The sequence below is a fragment of the Acinonyx jubatus genome, chromosome F2 (assembly GCF_027475565.1).
Source record: "Acinonyx jubatus isolate Ajub_Pintada_27869175 chromosome F2, VMU_Ajub_asm_v1.0, whole genome shotgun sequence".
Classification (NCBI taxonomy): domain Eukaryota; kingdom Metazoa; phylum Chordata; class Mammalia; order Carnivora; family Felidae; genus Acinonyx; species Acinonyx jubatus.
The window spans coordinates 4,634,643-4,651,872 of NC_069394.1; the positions used below are offsets into that span (position 1 = coordinate 4,634,643).

At 49.5% G+C, this 17,230-nt stretch overlaps 1 protein-coding gene across 6 annotated transcripts in view; it reads left to right on the top strand.

The window, feature by feature from the left end:
• COL22A1 (collagen type XXII alpha 1 chain) overlaps window positions 1–17,230 on the top strand; it is a 259,422-nt gene that overhangs the window by 115,277 nt on the left and 126,915 nt on the right. For all 6 annotated transcript variants that reach the window (XM_053208097.1, XM_053208095.1, XM_027063837.2 and 3 more), the window contains 5 exons: window positions 1,228–1,272; window positions 5,638–5,682; window positions 5,959–5,988; window positions 6,259–6,312; window positions 10,256–10,309. In XM_053208097.1, coding sequence (XP_053064072.1) covers window positions 1,228–1,272; window positions 5,638–5,682; window positions 5,959–5,988; window positions 6,259–6,312; window positions 10,256–10,309 — 228 coding nt within the window. The remainder of the gene's footprint in view (window positions 1–1,227; window positions 1,273–5,637; window positions 5,683–5,958; window positions 5,989–6,258; window positions 6,313–10,255; window positions 10,310–17,230) is intronic.

Genomic DNA, 17,230 nt, shown 5'->3' on the forward strand with positions numbered 1-17,230 from the left:
TATTGCATGCCGCCCCTGTGCCAGGGCTGACTCTTTTATTTTTAATGTTTATTTATTTTTGAGAGAGAGGCAGAGCACAAGCAGGGGAGGGGCAGAGAGAGAGAGGGAGATACAGAATAGGAAGCAGACTCCAGGTTCTGAGCTGTCAGCACAGAGCCCGACGCGGGGCTTGAACTCAACGAACCGTGAGGTCATGACCTGAGCCGAAGTCAGATGCTCAACCGACTGAGCCACCCAGGCGCCCCAGGGCTGACTCTTAACACTAGAAATACGCACCTGCTGATGGCCCAGAAGGAAAACACCCTTCTTGCAGGGGAAAGGCGACCAAATAATGAACAGCAAGTCGGAAGATACTGATGGTGTGGAGGCAGCGGTGAGGGACAGTGAGCCTCACGGAGGGGGTCCTCCTATGAGGGGACACTTGGTCTGTTCTCATCTTTGCTGTTTATAGGAAAAAAAGGAAGCAAGAGAGCTCACATATACATCTTTGAGCACATCTCTAATTATGCCTTGAGAATGAGCTCCTATGAGAGTCCCTTGTCCACGGGGATGAACACTGGTTGTCCATCTGCCTTCCAGATTCTTCTTCCTCCTAGGAGGAGACTCACAGGAGGGCCCCCGGGGTGGAGTGGCTCAGGGCCCCTCCTCACTCCGCTCCGGCGGGAACTTTAACTCCTCTGCTCTCCACTGGGACCCTCTTAGAAGCTTCCTGGTGAGAACCCTGGGAAGGAGGAGGGCAGTCTGTAGCATCTCCCACACTGTCCATCCAGGGCCTTGGTTTTCCCTGCTGCACTGGCTGATCCTAGCCCAGAGTCCAGGCAGCCCTTTCCCTCCACCCTTGGCCCTGGAGACCTAACTGGTCCTCAGCATCTTCTGAAGAGTCCGTGATGCCCCACAGATCATGGATGCCTGCTTCTGCCTCTCATTCGGAATTTCTCCAGTGTGTCCTCATATCCTTCAGGAAACTGTCCTTGCCTCTCAGAATGGGTGTTCCACACACCGCAGTATGGCTAAGTCCAGAGGGGACCACACAGAATGTGACATTTGCTGGGGGGGTGGGGTGGGGGTGGTCACTGAGAAGGAATTTTCCAGCAGGAAGTCCCATCCAGGAAGTGTGATCTGTGATTTCTGGGGGGAAAATGCAGATGAGAGCTTTGGGGCTGCAAGGCCCTGGCCTCCTCCTTCCTGGCTTACTGCTGGTGACAGTCCTCCCTTTCTTTCCTCCAGGGAAGACCTGGCCCTCCTGGCGTGGCAGGGCCCCAGGGAGAGAAGGTAAGCCGGGCCTGGGGAGAGACAGGCTCTGGGCTCTGGGCAGGTGGGCACGGTCATGGCCACCTGAACAAATCAGGGCCCAAGCTGGAGTTCTGGGAACCGAGTGTAGACAGAGGTGATGAGCTGGGCCTCAGGAATTCAGTTCACAAGAAATTTCTGGTTATTTTATTTAAATTTTGTTTTCCTACTTTGAGGAATAAAAATCCATTAAAAAATCCCTATTATATAATACCCAGACATTATTAAAATATTTTGCTACTTAAATTGCTTTTGGGGCTAAGGCAGGCTGTGAATTAATACCAAACAAAATCTGACAGATTCTTCCTATTCTTCTTCCATTTTTCCTTCTCTCCTCTCTGCAACATTTTAAAAAATGTGGTGTTTTTTTTTCTTACCAGAATAATAATTCTGAAAATGTACTAGATCTTTCATAAATAAAATAAAGATCGCATCTCATCATACTGGCCATGTCCTTTAGAACATTCAACAAGGCCTCACTCAGTAAATTTGCTGCTTAGAATTTCCGTATCTCAGTGGGAAAAAAAATGCATGTAAAAAGTCTTGGCAGATTGTGAAATGCTGTGAAAATGTACATGAAGACAATAGCTTTCCTAAGCATGCAGGGTGGCAGGGAAAATTAGGAAGGGGTGGTGTATTCTGGGTTATGATAAGAGGAAAAGAGCATGAGTTCCAGATTCTTCCATAAGCCCTTAGGAAGGGCATCCAGCATCGGGTTTGAGAATAGCTGGGGAGAGTGGGAGGGGGAGGAAGGGGTGGGGGGGGAATCCAGGTAAACTAAGGTGGATTCAGGCCAAGAAGATCACATCTATTCAGGGTCACACCGTGGAGCTCAGGCGAAGGTCACTGCCTGGTTCGCACGAGTCCCAGCAAATGCAGAGGGAGGCTGCTGTGACTCTTCATGGAAGCAGACAGGGTTTGTATTATAAATAAATAAACAGATCTACAGGCTGAAGAAGCCTCACCTTATGAATGGCGGCTGGAGAATGTTGATGTCTTCCAAACTTGCTCACTTGGGCTTCAGTTCTAATGGAGTTAAGTTATTCTCTCTCCCAAGTATTTTTAGAGTTGAGATTTATATTGTTATATTATCCTGGCATCAGGATTTTAATATATTCTCGCAGTTCCTTGACAGGGGATTCTAAATTCTAAAATAAGTCATTTATTTCAAGTCACTAAGAGGGAATGATCCTTGAGGTTTGGGCCTAGGTGACTCCTGCTACTGTCTGTGTCTGTGTGTGTGTGTGTGTGTGTGTGTGTGTGTGAGAGAGAGAGAGAGAGAGAGAGAGAGAGAGAGAGAGAGAAATTACCAGCCTTCCACCTCATTTATAGATGTTTTGGGTTTTTGGCCCCTGCAGTTTGGGAAGCAGCTTAGTTATCACTTATTATGATGAATACAGCAGAAGGTCTAAGACAAGGTGACGGGTCATGGAAGTATTTGGGTCATTCACTGGAATAACCAGGAAACCAGTGATGCTCAGGTGATAGGATGCCTCACAACTCATTCTAAGAGAACATCATCTAGACAAATCTTAGATGTTTTATTATTAGAGAAAGCCTTCAGAACCACAAAGCTGGTCTTTGATACGTCCTGACTCTACAGATGAGAGAACAGAGGCCCAGAAAATTAGGGTGTCTTGTTTCAGACCCCACAGTGGCCTTGGACCAAGGCGCACAGGACTCCCTGCCCACACAGTGATGGGCCGCAGATCTCAGTGGCCGGGACGCACTCCTTGTGCTGTGTTAAGAGTCCTACTTGACTGATCCTATGCTTGTGTTGGTTGTCTATTGCTGCATAACAGTCTTCCTGAACCTTGGAAGTGTAGACCAGCCGTCAGGTGGTCTCACATCATCTCCGAGGGCCAGGATCTAAGGCAGCATGTCCTGGTCCAAGGTCTTTCGTGAGGTTGTGGCCAGGCCTCCAGCCAGGGTGTGGTTAGCTGAAGAATCTGCTTCCAAGCTCACACACATGGTCTTCATCAGGGCCTTGGTTCCTTGATGGCTGTTGGCCACAGGCTCTGCTTCTGCATTACACAGCCTCTCTGTAGAGCTGCTCACAAAAGGGGAAACTGCTTCCCTGGAGCGGGTGGTGAGTGACCTGAGGTCGGGGTGATGTGGGTCCACATGGAGGCCACCATCATTGTTGTAACTTTATCTCGGAGGCCGCACAGCATCCCTTCCGCTGTGTGCTGCTGGTCATGTGGCCTAGCACTGGCACTGGGTGGGAGGTCACTGTACAAGGTGGGGAACACCAGGGGGTGGGGCTTCTGGGGGCCATCTGGGGGGCTAACTACCACAATGGCTAAAATGACCATTGCAAAAAGGAATCACCTATGTAATAATGCAAAGAAATGATTCACAGACAGACTATTAGTCTGTTCTATTACTTACTAGCTTTTTGACCTTGAACAAGTTCCTAAGCATCCCCATCCCTAAGATGGGAAAGAGTATCAGAGGGGAAGAGGACCTTAGAACAAGGCCAGGCAGATGGAAAGGCTCTGGTATCTATTAGCTACAGACACACAATTATTACGGATGAACGACGGGATCGTAGTTTTCCTTAATAGTGATTTAATAGGTCAGGACACTGGCTGTCATAGTCTGTAAAATTACCTGAGCCGGTGAGAAAGCATGTACCCATTAATTTCATAACTGTTATCGAAAATTCGCTCTTTATAGTGTGATGATGATGAATACAACAATAAATACTACAAAAGTAAATGTGGAAACGAGGCTGAAGCATAGTGGAAATGAAAGAAAGGCGATGAAGTCATGAACCCAGAAGATTCATTATTCAGCTACATGTATCTAATTATCTCATTTAAATATATGTTTATATATGTGTGTGTGTGTGTGTGTGTGTATAAGATGGCCACACAGAAATTACAGTATAGCCCAGAATGTCTTCGAAGAATCATGTTACCAAAATATTAATAAGGTTTCTGGGAGCCTAGGGAAAAAATAATCTTGGCCGGGGGTGGGGGTTGAAGGACGTTCATTCACGGAGAAATGGAGATACGTGAGCCGATTTCTGAGGGCATGGAAGTTGTCATGTGCAGGCGTCATAGAAGCATCTGGAGAGGGCCTAGAATGGTAAAAAAAATGCAGTGTGTGAATGTGTGTGCACGTCTGTGGGGGTGGGTGCGCGATGGTGCCACAGAGAGGAAAAACCAGCATCACGAGGTGTTTCTGAGGTAGGACCCCGTTACTGTAAGTGCAAGACAGAGACAAGGTACAGCAAGAAAGGTGGGTGCTCGTTAACTCTCAGTTTTGCTGTGTAGCCAAAATTCTGCAAAAAAAATAAAGTCTATTAAAACAACATTTAGTTGGGATCTTAGAAAATCGCCTGATGCAATGTAAACAGAAATACTTTTCCGAGTCTCGGGCAGCCAGTGGGGACAGTGGAGTTGTGGCTGTGTCAGTGGCAACGAAAACACACCCTGTCCACATAGTGGGACCTCCCACGCAGCGCAGGACCACGCACGTGCCTGGAGTCCCTCATTCTGGCTCCTCGGCGTTGGTATTTAAGAGATGCTTTCATATTTATCCAGAAGCTCATTCATCCTTTGCTAGCCTACTCAATAGCACTTTATTCTTGCTTCCCCACGCTCCCTGAGCTAGTCTCAGGGGAAGATGAGGAGTTGTATCCCCAAACTGTGTGGGGGGACATGGGCTACAAGTCGTGTCCTTGTTTAGAGCTATGGCGCACTAGAGTCATAGCAGTGAAGATTTTTCTATGGCCACAGTCACCAAATATGCCCCCACGTAGAACCAAGATGTGGCTCACACCCTGGAAACCTGATGCAGCCACAGCCGTCATAGGCCAGGTGACCCGGAGGTGCTGGGGCAGGGGACACAGAGCAAGTCTTTTGCACCTGATGACTTCGTGAAAACAGATGGGAGTGATCACAGCATCTGTGTTACTTCTTTGATAAACATGAAATGCTGACCACGTGCTGAACCGGGGACTTGGCACAAAGGATGCGCCATAAGGTGTCATCACCACCCTGGCTGTGTCCACTGTGGTGCCCATACTGCAGGTGCTCACTGAAGAGTGGACCAAGAGCTAGAAGGGACTGTGAAAGCACCAACTGGATTCTGGGCTGGATGCGCAGAAGGGAGAAAATAAAAGCTCCTGTGATCTTGGTACAAAGATAAGAATTAGACGCAGAAAATCTGTCAGGAGGAGGGAGGGAGGCCCAGCATGGCGGGAGCATGAGCTGAGGCTCAGAGGAGGCAGTGGTCCCATGGACTTGTGTGGATATCAAGGGCCCCGAAGGGGGGCGGGGACCAGCAGAGGAAGGTCGCAGTAGGTACACTGGTGACGTGTGTGTCATTTCTGTGCAGGGTGACGTGGGGCCTGCAGGACCTCCTGGGGTACCGGGCTCTGTGGTAAGTGGGCAGCCATTCCAAGCGGTGGGAATCCCAGGCTCATGTGCTGATGGAATTGGGTGTGTGGAAAGGTCCTTGCCTCTAAGAATGGGCAAGAACTCTTCTGACCCCGTGAGCTGGAATACAAGACTTGGAACACTAAAGGTGGGATAAAATCGGAGAAGAGTCAGAAATTACTGCGTTACGGCAGGCTGTGCGAATACTGTTACCGGAGCTGAGGGCAATGGTCGTTGGAAAAAGGCCACCCTCTTTGCTGACACATGGTTTGTCCCACAGGTGCAGAGAGAGGGCCTGAAGGGTGAGCAGGTAAGGGGAATCCGGGTCCTCCCCCTGTGGGGCTCCAGGTAGGAGCAGAGATGGAAAGGCTACCACCGTGGGGTCGAAGCTGCTTTTTGAGCTCAGATGGAGCCTTCCAGAGATGGGCCAAGTTGATTTTCCACCAGGAATGCACATTCCTGCTCTATATCTCTGGGTCGCTTTTTGGAACTCCGGACGTAGACTCTGAGTCAGCAAAGGGTCCTGAGTCATGGGGAATGGGGGAGCTGTGGCTAATGTGTGTTTGGCTTCTGTTACCAGGGAGCTCCAGGACCACGAGGCCACCAGGGCCCACCTGGGCCACCAGGAGCTCCGGTAAGTCACCGTCTCAGCCCAGGGTCTGCTCTGAACACATCTAGGTCTGGAGCACAGTGGTTTTCCACCTCTTAGCTCTTTGGTATTGCAGAAGCTGGTCCCATCCCCTCAGGCGACAGGCGGTGGTGTTACCATCTTACACAAGAGCAGGCTGAAGCCTGACCAGTGACATTACTGGCCACAGACCAGGCAGTTACCAAGTGTGGAAATGGAATTGAAACCCAGACAGCCTGACTTCCCAGCACCACTCCCCCAGGCAAAAAGAGGTCACTGGCGGGATTTCTGGTGTGCAGTCTGGTGTTTAAGTTTCCATTTACTTTATTTAATGTTTATTTTTGAAAGAGAGAGGAAGGAGGAGGGGCAGAGAGAGAGGGAGACACAGAATCTGAAGCAGGCTCCAGGCTCTGTCTGAGCTGTCAGCACAGAGCCGGATGCGGGGCTTGAACTCACAAACCACAAGATCATGACCTGAGCTGGTTGGAGGCTTAACTGACTGAGCCACCCAGGAGTCCCCTAAAAAGTAGGCTCTGTGTCTAATGTGGGGCTTGAACTCAACGACCCTGAGATCAAGAGTCACATCCTGGCAACATGCTGCTGCCCCTTTCAAATTACCATGTCTTCTCGAAGGTAATAAGACGGCTGTTACTGTGAAATGTCCATAAATCAGATTTATATGAAGCCATCAGGACCCATTCCTCATTAGGGTACATGTGTATGGTTTTGTTGGGGTGAAGCTGGAAGAAATCTAGCAGATGTTTAATTCCAGTATAATTAGAACAATTTCATATCAAAAAGTTCGGGTCAGAAGCGCCACCTCTGTCTCTGTAACCTTGAATGTCTTGTTTAACTTCTCTAAGGCTTGGTCTCCAGAGCTCCCCACGATTATGATAACCGTTGGGAGATTTAACAGTAGAAAAAGGCAGGTAATGTGTGCTCTCAGTGTTTGGATTTCTGTGCATACATGCATATATATTTCAGATCTATAATTGGCAAGTGCTGAAAGTCTATAGTATATATGTTTCTGTGCAAACATACGCATGTTAAATCTGCAAGAGCGAAGTTATTATTTTTGTTTTACCAATGAGGACCTTAGTACGGAGATATTGAACAGATTGTACACAGTCACACAGCTATTAAGAAGTAGAAATGAGCTTTGGACCTAGATATGTCTGTCAAACCCATGCTCTTTTTACCTCTGAGTGCACAAGGTAGTGATACTTTTCTGAAATGTATAAAGGGGAATTATTTTCTTCACGTCCCCCACTAAAGAGTAGGAAACTAATAGTGCCTAGCCTTGATGAATGAAGACACAGCCTTCTTGACCTCTCATTCTGGATCCTCCCTTTTATGCAGATTTTCTTATGATAAATGAAGCAGGGGACAGAAGTAAGAACCCTTAAATGTTTGTGGTCAAATATTGACGCTGGAGTTAGAGGGATGAAAACACATGGGTAGATGTCATAGTTTAATGAAGGAGATAGGAAAAAAATAACTGTCGAGTAAGCACTTGCAATCTCTAGATGATTAACGAGATTCCCCGCGTGTGTTGTTCCTGCGGTCTATCTTGTGGGACAAGGGCACACAGCCCTGAACCCTCAGCACATTCGGACACCAGAGTGCCCGAACCCTGTAGCCCCGGATGGGGCTGTTTGAGGTTCTGAAGCTGTCCCCCCTGCTAGATGCTCTCCATAGAATGGGACTTAGTGGAGAAAGTGTGTTGGTGATGGAATTCTATTGCAAGGAGTTCAGAAACACAACAGCCTTCCCAAGACTTGTTGAAAGGGAGACCCGTGAGGAGAGACCAGGACTGGAAGATTCTGAGGTCAGGACCGATGTCTCTCCCCTGTCTAAATACACAGTTTATCTCATAGTGGGGACTTAGTTCATGCTTGTAGAGGAGTGGCCCTCTAACGCTGTTCAAGAGGAGCACTAAAGTGGGGCCTGACTGCTGTGTGAGCTCACAAGGAGCGAGACGGCCACGAAAGGAAGGTGCTTGGGATTGAACTGCAACGTCTGGTCTCATGTCCCAGTTCTTCCACCAGATAGCCCTGTGTCTTTGCTGACGTCACTTACCCTCTCTGATCCTCTTTTGCCTTATTCCATACCTAGAAATCATCATCACCATCGTCATCCACGTGAACGTGCTGTGAGGGCTTCATGAGCTCCTGTGCCAAGCCGTGCTCTGTGCAGCCTTATTAAGCCCAGTACCCTTATCAGTTGCCATTTCTGTCTGGTTTGAATCCCCAGCAGCACCTGGCCCTGGGCCTTCCGCAGAGCAGTCGCTCCCTAAATATTCATTGGCTTGAATCAAACTGAGAAGCTGGCTTCGGCGACTTCTGTGGGGAATGGAAAATTTTGGAGTTTGTGTTCAGCAGTCCCAGCGAGAGGAAAATGTATCCCCTTCTCTAAATGGAAAACAGTGCACAGTGTTTTGCATCCAAATGCTGGAGCTGTCCAGGAGGCGTGCAGCCTTCATCCTTTTCCCGAGACAAGACAGGCCCTGGCCATTTTATCAATGTCTGCTGGAGCGAAATAAGGAAGGGAAAGTGCACGGATCAAACGCAAGGTGTTTGTTGATGCTTAAGGAAAACTCGCTTATGCAGAGTCTTTCCTTCCTTGCTGTGTGCCCTGAGCTCGGCAAGGTAATCCTTGTGGGGAGAGGAGATTTAAACCTGTAGTTTCTGCAGGCTTTCCATTCGTGTGTTTATTTCCATGGTGTTATTAAGAGAAAAGAACTTGGATCTAAATACAGTGCTGTCACTTAATAGTCATGCCAAACCTGGCAATGGTAACTCTCTGCGTGATAGCATTTGTTGACAGTGCGGATTTGGAAGAACAGAGGGGGAGCTTCTGGCCAGGATCCACCTGGGAAGTTGCCGATCGAGCCACAGAGCCGAGGGTCTCATTTGACCACTGCCACCGCATGCCTCACTCGAGGTGCCATCACGTGGGTGTAAATCAGGGTGAGGTCAGGAGGGTGGTGGGAGCTGAACTTGGGGCTTCTGTGTCCATTCTTCATGTGGTCCTCACATCCACTCGATAGGTGGGTATGTCATCCTCGCTTCAGAGAGGAGCCACCTGAGGTTCAAAGATGCCAAGGGACTTGTCTGAGGCCATGCAGCAGATATGGAGGGGATCTTGGGGGAAGGATTTGAATTATCAGGTCAGTGTGACCCCTTCCTGCACCAGCGTTCCTTACTCAACTGAAACTGATCTTTCTTAGATAGTTTCGTTTCTTTGTCCAGACTGCCATATTTTGCTCATCACTGTGGACCGAGTCATATACCCCAAGCTAGTTCTTGCTGAGCCAGCGACATTCAGGGGAAATGGCACTGCCTTACAGCCAAAAACACTTGGGTTCCAGACACTTCTTTTGTGTATGTATTATGCAAAGCTCTAATGCAAGGCATTTGACCGCTACTGTGTTCATCTTTAAAGGGTGGATGGTGTTGCCTACATCTTGGTTGCTGAACATACTTAATTCGGTCCAATAGGTGTGCACGTTTCAAAGTGTTAAAGATTTGGGGCACCTGGCTGGCTCGGTTGGTTAAGTGTCTGACTCCTGATTTCAGCTCAGGTCATGATTTCACGGTTCGTGAGATCAATCCCAGTATCAGGCTCTGTGCTGACAGTGCAGAGCCTGCTTGGGATTCTCTCTCCCTCTCTTTCTCTCTCTCTGCCCCTCTCCTGCTCGCATGCACATTCTCTCTCTCTCTCCCTCTCCCTCCCTCACTTTCTGTCTCAAAAATAAACAAACATTTAAAGTGTTATAGATTTGAGGGGGCAGGACTTTTTTCCCTCCTGACCTCCCAGTTTCCCCCATTGGGATAGGATGGTATTTTCCTACCCACTGAGAGTGAAAAGGCCAAGTATAACCTATGATGTTGAACTGTGTTTGACCATGGTTTCTTTCCCCCCCCCCCCCTTTCTCCTCCTCCTAAAGGGTCTGATGGGTCCCGGAGGCAAGGCTGGCCCTCCTGGTTTGCAAGGTCTCCGGGTGAGTAACATAACATGTATTTCTTTTCTGATTCCCGGCTCACCCACGCCGGGGACCCCATTTCAGCAGCTCAAACAGAGGATGTGGTGCCATCTTGTCCTCTTGAAATGACTTTTGGAAGCAGATTGAAGGATTCGATTTAGTTCACGTGTGGGTCTGGAGTTGGGTCCTGGAGACATGGGGATAGGTCTGTTGTCTGCCATGAGTCATGTATATAGAAACCCCCAGCCCCGTGTGATCAGAGCCCCCAGCAGAAGGGAGCCCACAGAGAGAACACAGAGAACTGAGAGAACACAGAGAAAGGCAGGACCCCCGGGGCTTCCTAAAAAAGAAGTGATATTTGAGCCAAGTCTCCAGGAAAGAGTTAAAAATAGGGATGAAAAATAGAGAGCTGCCAATAGGCTATTAGCTATGTTAGTCGAAACATCCATATTGTTATTGAGCACTATAATATCTCAGGGTATTTCATTTAATTTAACTTGAGTTAATTAAGCACCTGTCTTCTTACCCAGATTGTACATACTTTATGGGTTTGATTCGCCGCTAAGCACAGTGTCCTGTGGTTGAAGGCAGACGGATGAAGAAGCACAGTGAGGCTAGGTGTCCTCTTTGGTGTCCCTACAGTGACTACATTGCCCCCCACCCCCCAAATCCGTGTCCCTAGTTCCTAGCAGCGTGCCTGGCACAGAGTAGGGACTCCGTGTTTGCTGACCTCTGGTGCTTAAGCCTGTAGCATCTTTGACTGGTTCACATAGAGACTTTCCAAGGGGCACAGCTACCGAAGATGGGGTGTTCAGTGGCCCTGCAGGTGCTCGGTCAGAGGCCAGGCGGCCACTGGTGGATGGGTGGGAATGGGGCCTTCATCCGGCAGAGGCTGTCCAACCCCCTCTGTGGCCTCTGTAGCCCGGAGATTCTGTAGCTCGGTGAAGTGGACGGTGTTACGGATGTGCTGTGGATTCCCTCTGTGTAAGGGGGCTGGACCCACCCTCCCATCATGCTTTATATCCTCAGTTCTGAAACTGGGCGACCTGCTTTTATGACTCCGCAGACCCCAACCTGTCCTTACCCACCAGTGAACTTCCTCCTTTGGTTTTCAAACACCGCTGCACCCTATAACCATCTTGAACCCTTACGATTGTAAGAGGAACTTGTTTGGAAGGCTAGCTGGGACGTGGAAAGGTACCATGTAGCAGGGTTGGGTGGGAGAGCGGGAAGCCTTCATCCCACTAGAAGAACTTGGATGTTCAACCTCAGATTCAGCATCACCAGCCCGGGCCTCAGTTTCCCTGGCAAAGCCAGGTCGCTTCTCTCCTGTACAATGCGAGGGCCCTGGACTGTGCAGCAGGATGCACCTGGGTTTGAAGCCGGCCCTGCTTCTGGGCAGCTGTGTGACCCGACAAGTCACCTAGCCTCTCTGGGCACGTTTCCTCCGTTAGAGTGGAAGGCATCGCCACCGGTCTGGTTTTGGGGAGAAAGCATGCCCAGGATGGGGTTGCGTCCTTGGTGAGCAGCAAGACGTGGCAGCTGTCACGACTTCCACTCCCCCAACTTGCTCACGCACAGCCTTTTAAGAGAAAGCAGCAGTCTTTGTACATTACGTAATTGATGTTTAGGTGAGCCTCATTTCGTGTGGTGTCAAACTGATGCAAACATTACTTTTCCTAACGTAGAATTAGATGCTGAGTGGGGCTCTTGATATAAACATGACTACAAAGGTGTGGTTTTTTTTTTAATTGACATTTCTGTCTAATTGACTCTCCTAGAAAAGGGGAGGAGGGGAGAGGAAACCTCTTGCTTGGAGCTTGCTTGTTGAGGCCCACGCTTCCTTGGCCATGACTTCTTGGCCCCCCAAGGGCCATTCATGTGTTCCCCAGGATGGTTCTTGTCACCCCCAGAAACACCTTTTACTCCTAAGGTTAGCACCAGCCCGCCGTGTGCTAGGAGCCTGGCCTGTCCCAACCTTAACACTGGCCAGGGGCCCTGGGACTTGGATATGTGCACCAGGAATGGAAATTTGAAGGATAAGACCAGGAGACCCAGAGAAGGAACCAGGGTGGAGGGGAGTGCTATGAATTGAGGTATTGAGCTCCATGTGCCAGACCCCAGCGCTCCTAGGGAAGTGTTTATCGGCCCCCTTTGCACAGAGGAAGGGCAGTCTCTGATCTAACACCACCAGCAGCTGCCCCTCGGGGATGCACACCTGGGACTGTGCGTCTCTAAAGCCTGACTTCTTCTCTCCTCCCATGTGTCCGTCTGCCCACAAAGTTCATGTCATGCTCTTATGACACATGGGCACTCAGTTAAATGCTTTGGGAATCTCCGAAGAGATTATGGTCTCAACTTCCAGGTGCTCACACAGCCTGAGGGTCCTGAGAAATATGGACAGATAACCCAAATGCCTTGGTAGGGGCACTGCGGTGTTCAGCAGAGAGGGATCTGGGTGGGAGGGGAGGGCACTGAGAGGGAGTGGGCCCTGGGGACAAGGAAGGGGGATGTCTGAGGTGGCCTTGCAAGAGCCAGGACATTTTAGCAGGAATTGATGGCTGCACTGGAGAGGGTGATGCAGACATAGGAAGTGCCCCCTGGAGAGGACATCCTGCCTCTGGACAGAGAGCTGAAGGGGAGGGTGGTGGCCCAGACCAGGGGCAGGGGCTATGGGAGCACCCATCTTGGCCCAACAGTGTGCCAGGTGGTGGGGACACATAGGGTCTGGCATGGGAGAGTGAGCCAAGGGCCACGGGCAGGGCGATGTATTAATGGAGGGAGGGCTCCTCCCTCGTCCTGCTCCCTGTCGTGAATGGAGGCCGACCATTGTGTGTCTTTGGGGTCCCCTGGCTCTCCAGTGGTCCTCTGTGAGTCTCTGACTCGGACTGGGGTGCACCCCACGGATGTTGCTATAGTCCGGTGGCCGCACCACTGGGCAAACACTGCAGAGACTGACTGTGATGTCGGTGTGGGCTGAGCGGCAGCTTCCTGCTCAGTCAGCCTCTGGCTGAGTCAGGAAAACCCGAGACAGAATGACTTACTCAGAAAATTATCTGTCTCTCCTTCCCTCACGGTGACCTGTCATTTCCTCGTCATCTGCTTCAGCTGAAACATCACTCCCTGGTGTCACTGCACACACTCAGGCTATAAAGGGGAAGAGACAAGACAATGACAAGCCACAGGATCCAGGAATTGAGACGTTGAGACTAATGTACGGGCTAGGGAAAGGGATCCGGATCCTTTATTTTAGAGATTAGCAACAGGCAGACAGTGTAATCCCCGGCAAGGTAAACATGTTAATTTTGGACAAAGCTGGATTTTTCCACAATGGCATAGTGAAATGGGAAGATCGGGAGCCAGGCAGCCCCCATGCCCACCCCACCCCCGGGCCATCCCACAGAGTTAGAGCACACAAGGCACCCCTCTGCATAACATCGGACCATCGTCACCCCGCTGGGCTCCCTGCCTTAGAAGGAGGGTGGTGATGCTACCTTGTTTGTCTTTCTGAGTTTTTCTTTTCCTCCCGCTTGTCTGAGCCAGGCATTAGGAAGAGGTTGATGGGGAGCACTGCTACATAGCTGAACATTCTAGAATGTTCTGGAAGCAGAACCAGCTGGAGCTCAAGGCTACTGAAGCATTTGGGCACTCAGAAGCATCCACAAGGTTGACTTAAAAAAAAAAAAAAAGCAAACTCTTCATGCCCTCATCATTCACCCCAAAATAGACACCTTGTCACTCTCACACCAGCCTATTTTAATTTTTGTAGAGGACTTCTATTTTTTTCTTTCTTGAGTATTTGTTTATTTTTGTTTTCACGGATGTAAGTCTGTGAAAGCATTATTTTTGTATCTGCAGCACTTAGCAGAGTGCCCCGCGCTCGTAAAACATGTATGTTTTTATACACACATAAAAAGTGCATAAACAGAACATCTCAGCATATAAGATAGGCATAAGTGAGTAATGTTGCAGTCAGCATCTAATGCAGCCAGAGTGCACGGGTGAGTGGCTCATGCTTGCATGCCTGTCGCTGCCTGGGTGCCAACTCTGTGCACAGCATGAGGACGACAGGACCCAGAACCGGGCATCTGGTCACCTGGGCCCTGGCCCTCCACGGCGCATGCTCCATTTTGAAGAAACGAGGCCTATCTGCCTCATTAAGGGGTCCCAGGGTTCCCATTGAAGAACTTGGGTCCTATCTGCACCTCTACTTTGGCTTTGCCTCTACCTTGCTCTGTGCTGCTGAGTCCCGCCTGGCATAGCCCCGATGTTTTCTTTCCTCTTCCCTGGATAACCAAGGGAAAATTTTTTGTGTAAGAGAATTCTGTGCTGTCAGGCATTTCAATTTAATGCAGAGCTTGGAATGTCTATAAAATCATCATGACAGAAGGGATCCCTGAGATGGACAGGGTCACTCAGGCCTTTGTCACTGCCTTTCCCATGAGCTGGTGACAATCTCTTTGGGTCCTTTGATCCTTTTTCCAACATCTTCTGGAATCTCTTCTCTCATCAATAGGTGAGAACCGAAGAAGTGACCTACCAAATATGATGCCTCCCTTCTTTCTAGCGATGGAGTGATTCCCAAATGTCTCATGATGTGCCTGATTGCGTCTGTTGCTTTAAGAACATTTTTAAAAATTTTCTAACGTTTATTTATTTTTGAGAGACAGAGAGCATGAGCAGGGGAGGGGCAGAGAGAGAGAGAGAGAGAGAGAGAGGGAAACACAGAATCTTAAGTAGGCTCTAGGCTCTGAGCTGTAGGCACAGAGCCCGATGTGGGGCTTGAACTCACAAGCCATGAGATCATTGAAGTCGGACACGTAACCGACTGAGCCACCCAGGCACCCCGAGAAAATATTAAGATGGGATCTGTAGCAGGTGCAGAACTAATACCAGGTAGGAAGGAAAAAGCAGTGGTTGCACGGAGGAGGCTAAGCAGGCACTTAGCTAGGCAACTGTACCCATGTTTCTCACTGATTTCTGCAAGGATCCTGTGAGGTAGGGCAGTTTTATTCCCATTCTGCAAATGAAGAAACCAAGATTTAGACGTGTAAGTCAGATTACTCCATGTCATGCGGAGTATAGATGATGGGGCAGAGATTAGAAGTGAGGTCTGCCTTCTCCAAACCTTGACTGTTTTTGCGTTGGGAGGCAGTGTGTGGGTGTGTGTCCATGGAGGCACCAGAATTCTCATCTGGACATCAGCAGTCTTGGTGGCGGGTGCCTTGGAGAGGTCTGGGACCCCTTAGTAACTGCCAGTGCCCGTTCAGGGGATGCATTGGATACACATGGCTTTCATCCCCAGCCATTGCCCTTGGAGCTGAGGGTCTCCTGCTGAAAGCGATCGGATCCGTCCGCTCTGTCACTGGTAGATTTGAGGAGGGAAACACGGGTGGTCTTTTGTCAAGTGGCAACTTGGGTTGAATTCGTTTTACCTTTCCATTTTTAAAGCCCTTTTTCTTGCTCTTCCCTACTCTACCATATGGTAACAGCATCGTTTGGATCACAGGCTACCGTTTGATTCATTGCATGGCATGGAGCCAGGGTTTATATCAGGACACCCTAGGTTTTCCCTGAGCACCTGGTTTCAGCTCTAACCAGTAGAAAATAATCATCAGTGACATTTGGAGGCATGGAGAACAGGAACTGAGCAAAAGACCATACGGCACGTATTAGAATCACTTGCACCGGCAACCCCTTCAGCTGTGAATGGGCCTGCACATGGCTGTGCTCACGCGCCCTGGCTGGGAAGGAGCTGCTGTTCTGCATTTGCGGGCTTCCTCTTCTCCGTGGGCAGATAGGCAGCCTTGGAAAGATTAGTCCCGCTCAGCATCCTGGCATTAGAGTGGCTTGAAAAATCGGCCCTCGTGATAAATTACAAACACTTACCCAGATATTGTGTAGGGTAGCAATTTAAAAGAGAAGAAGAGAAAAATGAAATAGAGAAACAGGCTTATTGTTAGTAAAGTAGTTCTTTGTTGCTGCAAAATTTGCTCTGGCCAGCACTTCTCAAATCCCCACAGCCAAGTATAGGTCCAAAATGCAGAGGTTACATAGCTGCTGCTGCATCCACCCCTGCTAGAGCCACCGCCTTCACCCCTGCCCATCCCACCCACCCCCACCACTATTACCACTTTAACCCCCACCCTGCCACCGTTACCATCACCACCACCGTCACCGTCATCACCGTCACCACCATCACCACCACCACCATCACCATCACTTCCACCACCACCATCACCACCGCCATCACCACCATCACCACCACCATCATTTCCACCACCACCATCACTTCCACCACCACCATCACCACCACCACCATCACCATCATCACCACCATCACCATCACCGTCACCACCACCATCATCACCACCATCACCACCACCATCACCACCACCACCACCGTCACCATCACCATCATCGCCACCACCACCATCACCATCATCACCACCACCACCACCACCATCGCCACCACCATCGCCACCACCATCCACCACCACCATCACCACCATCACCACCATCATCACCACCACCACCGTCACCACCACCACCATCACCATCATCACCATCACCACCATCATCACCACCACCACCGTCACCATCACCACCACCACCATCATCACCACCACCATAACCATCACCATCACCATCACCATTCTTACCACCCATCATCACCATCACTACTACACATTTCCTAATGGTAGATCCTGTGCTGAGCTTTCTCTAGGCATTATCTCATTTAATTTCTGTGGCACTGTTGGGAGGTAGCAGTTTTGAAACCACGTGTGTTTGACACATGGTCTTTTACCCACTTCAGGGACTCAGAGAAGCCAGAATCCTGCTTTTACCCTTTTTTCATCATCGTAGCCACCATCATATTCCTCCTCATTCCCGTGGCTATCTGTTACGTTTGCATAATGCCTTATTAGGCCTTGTAAA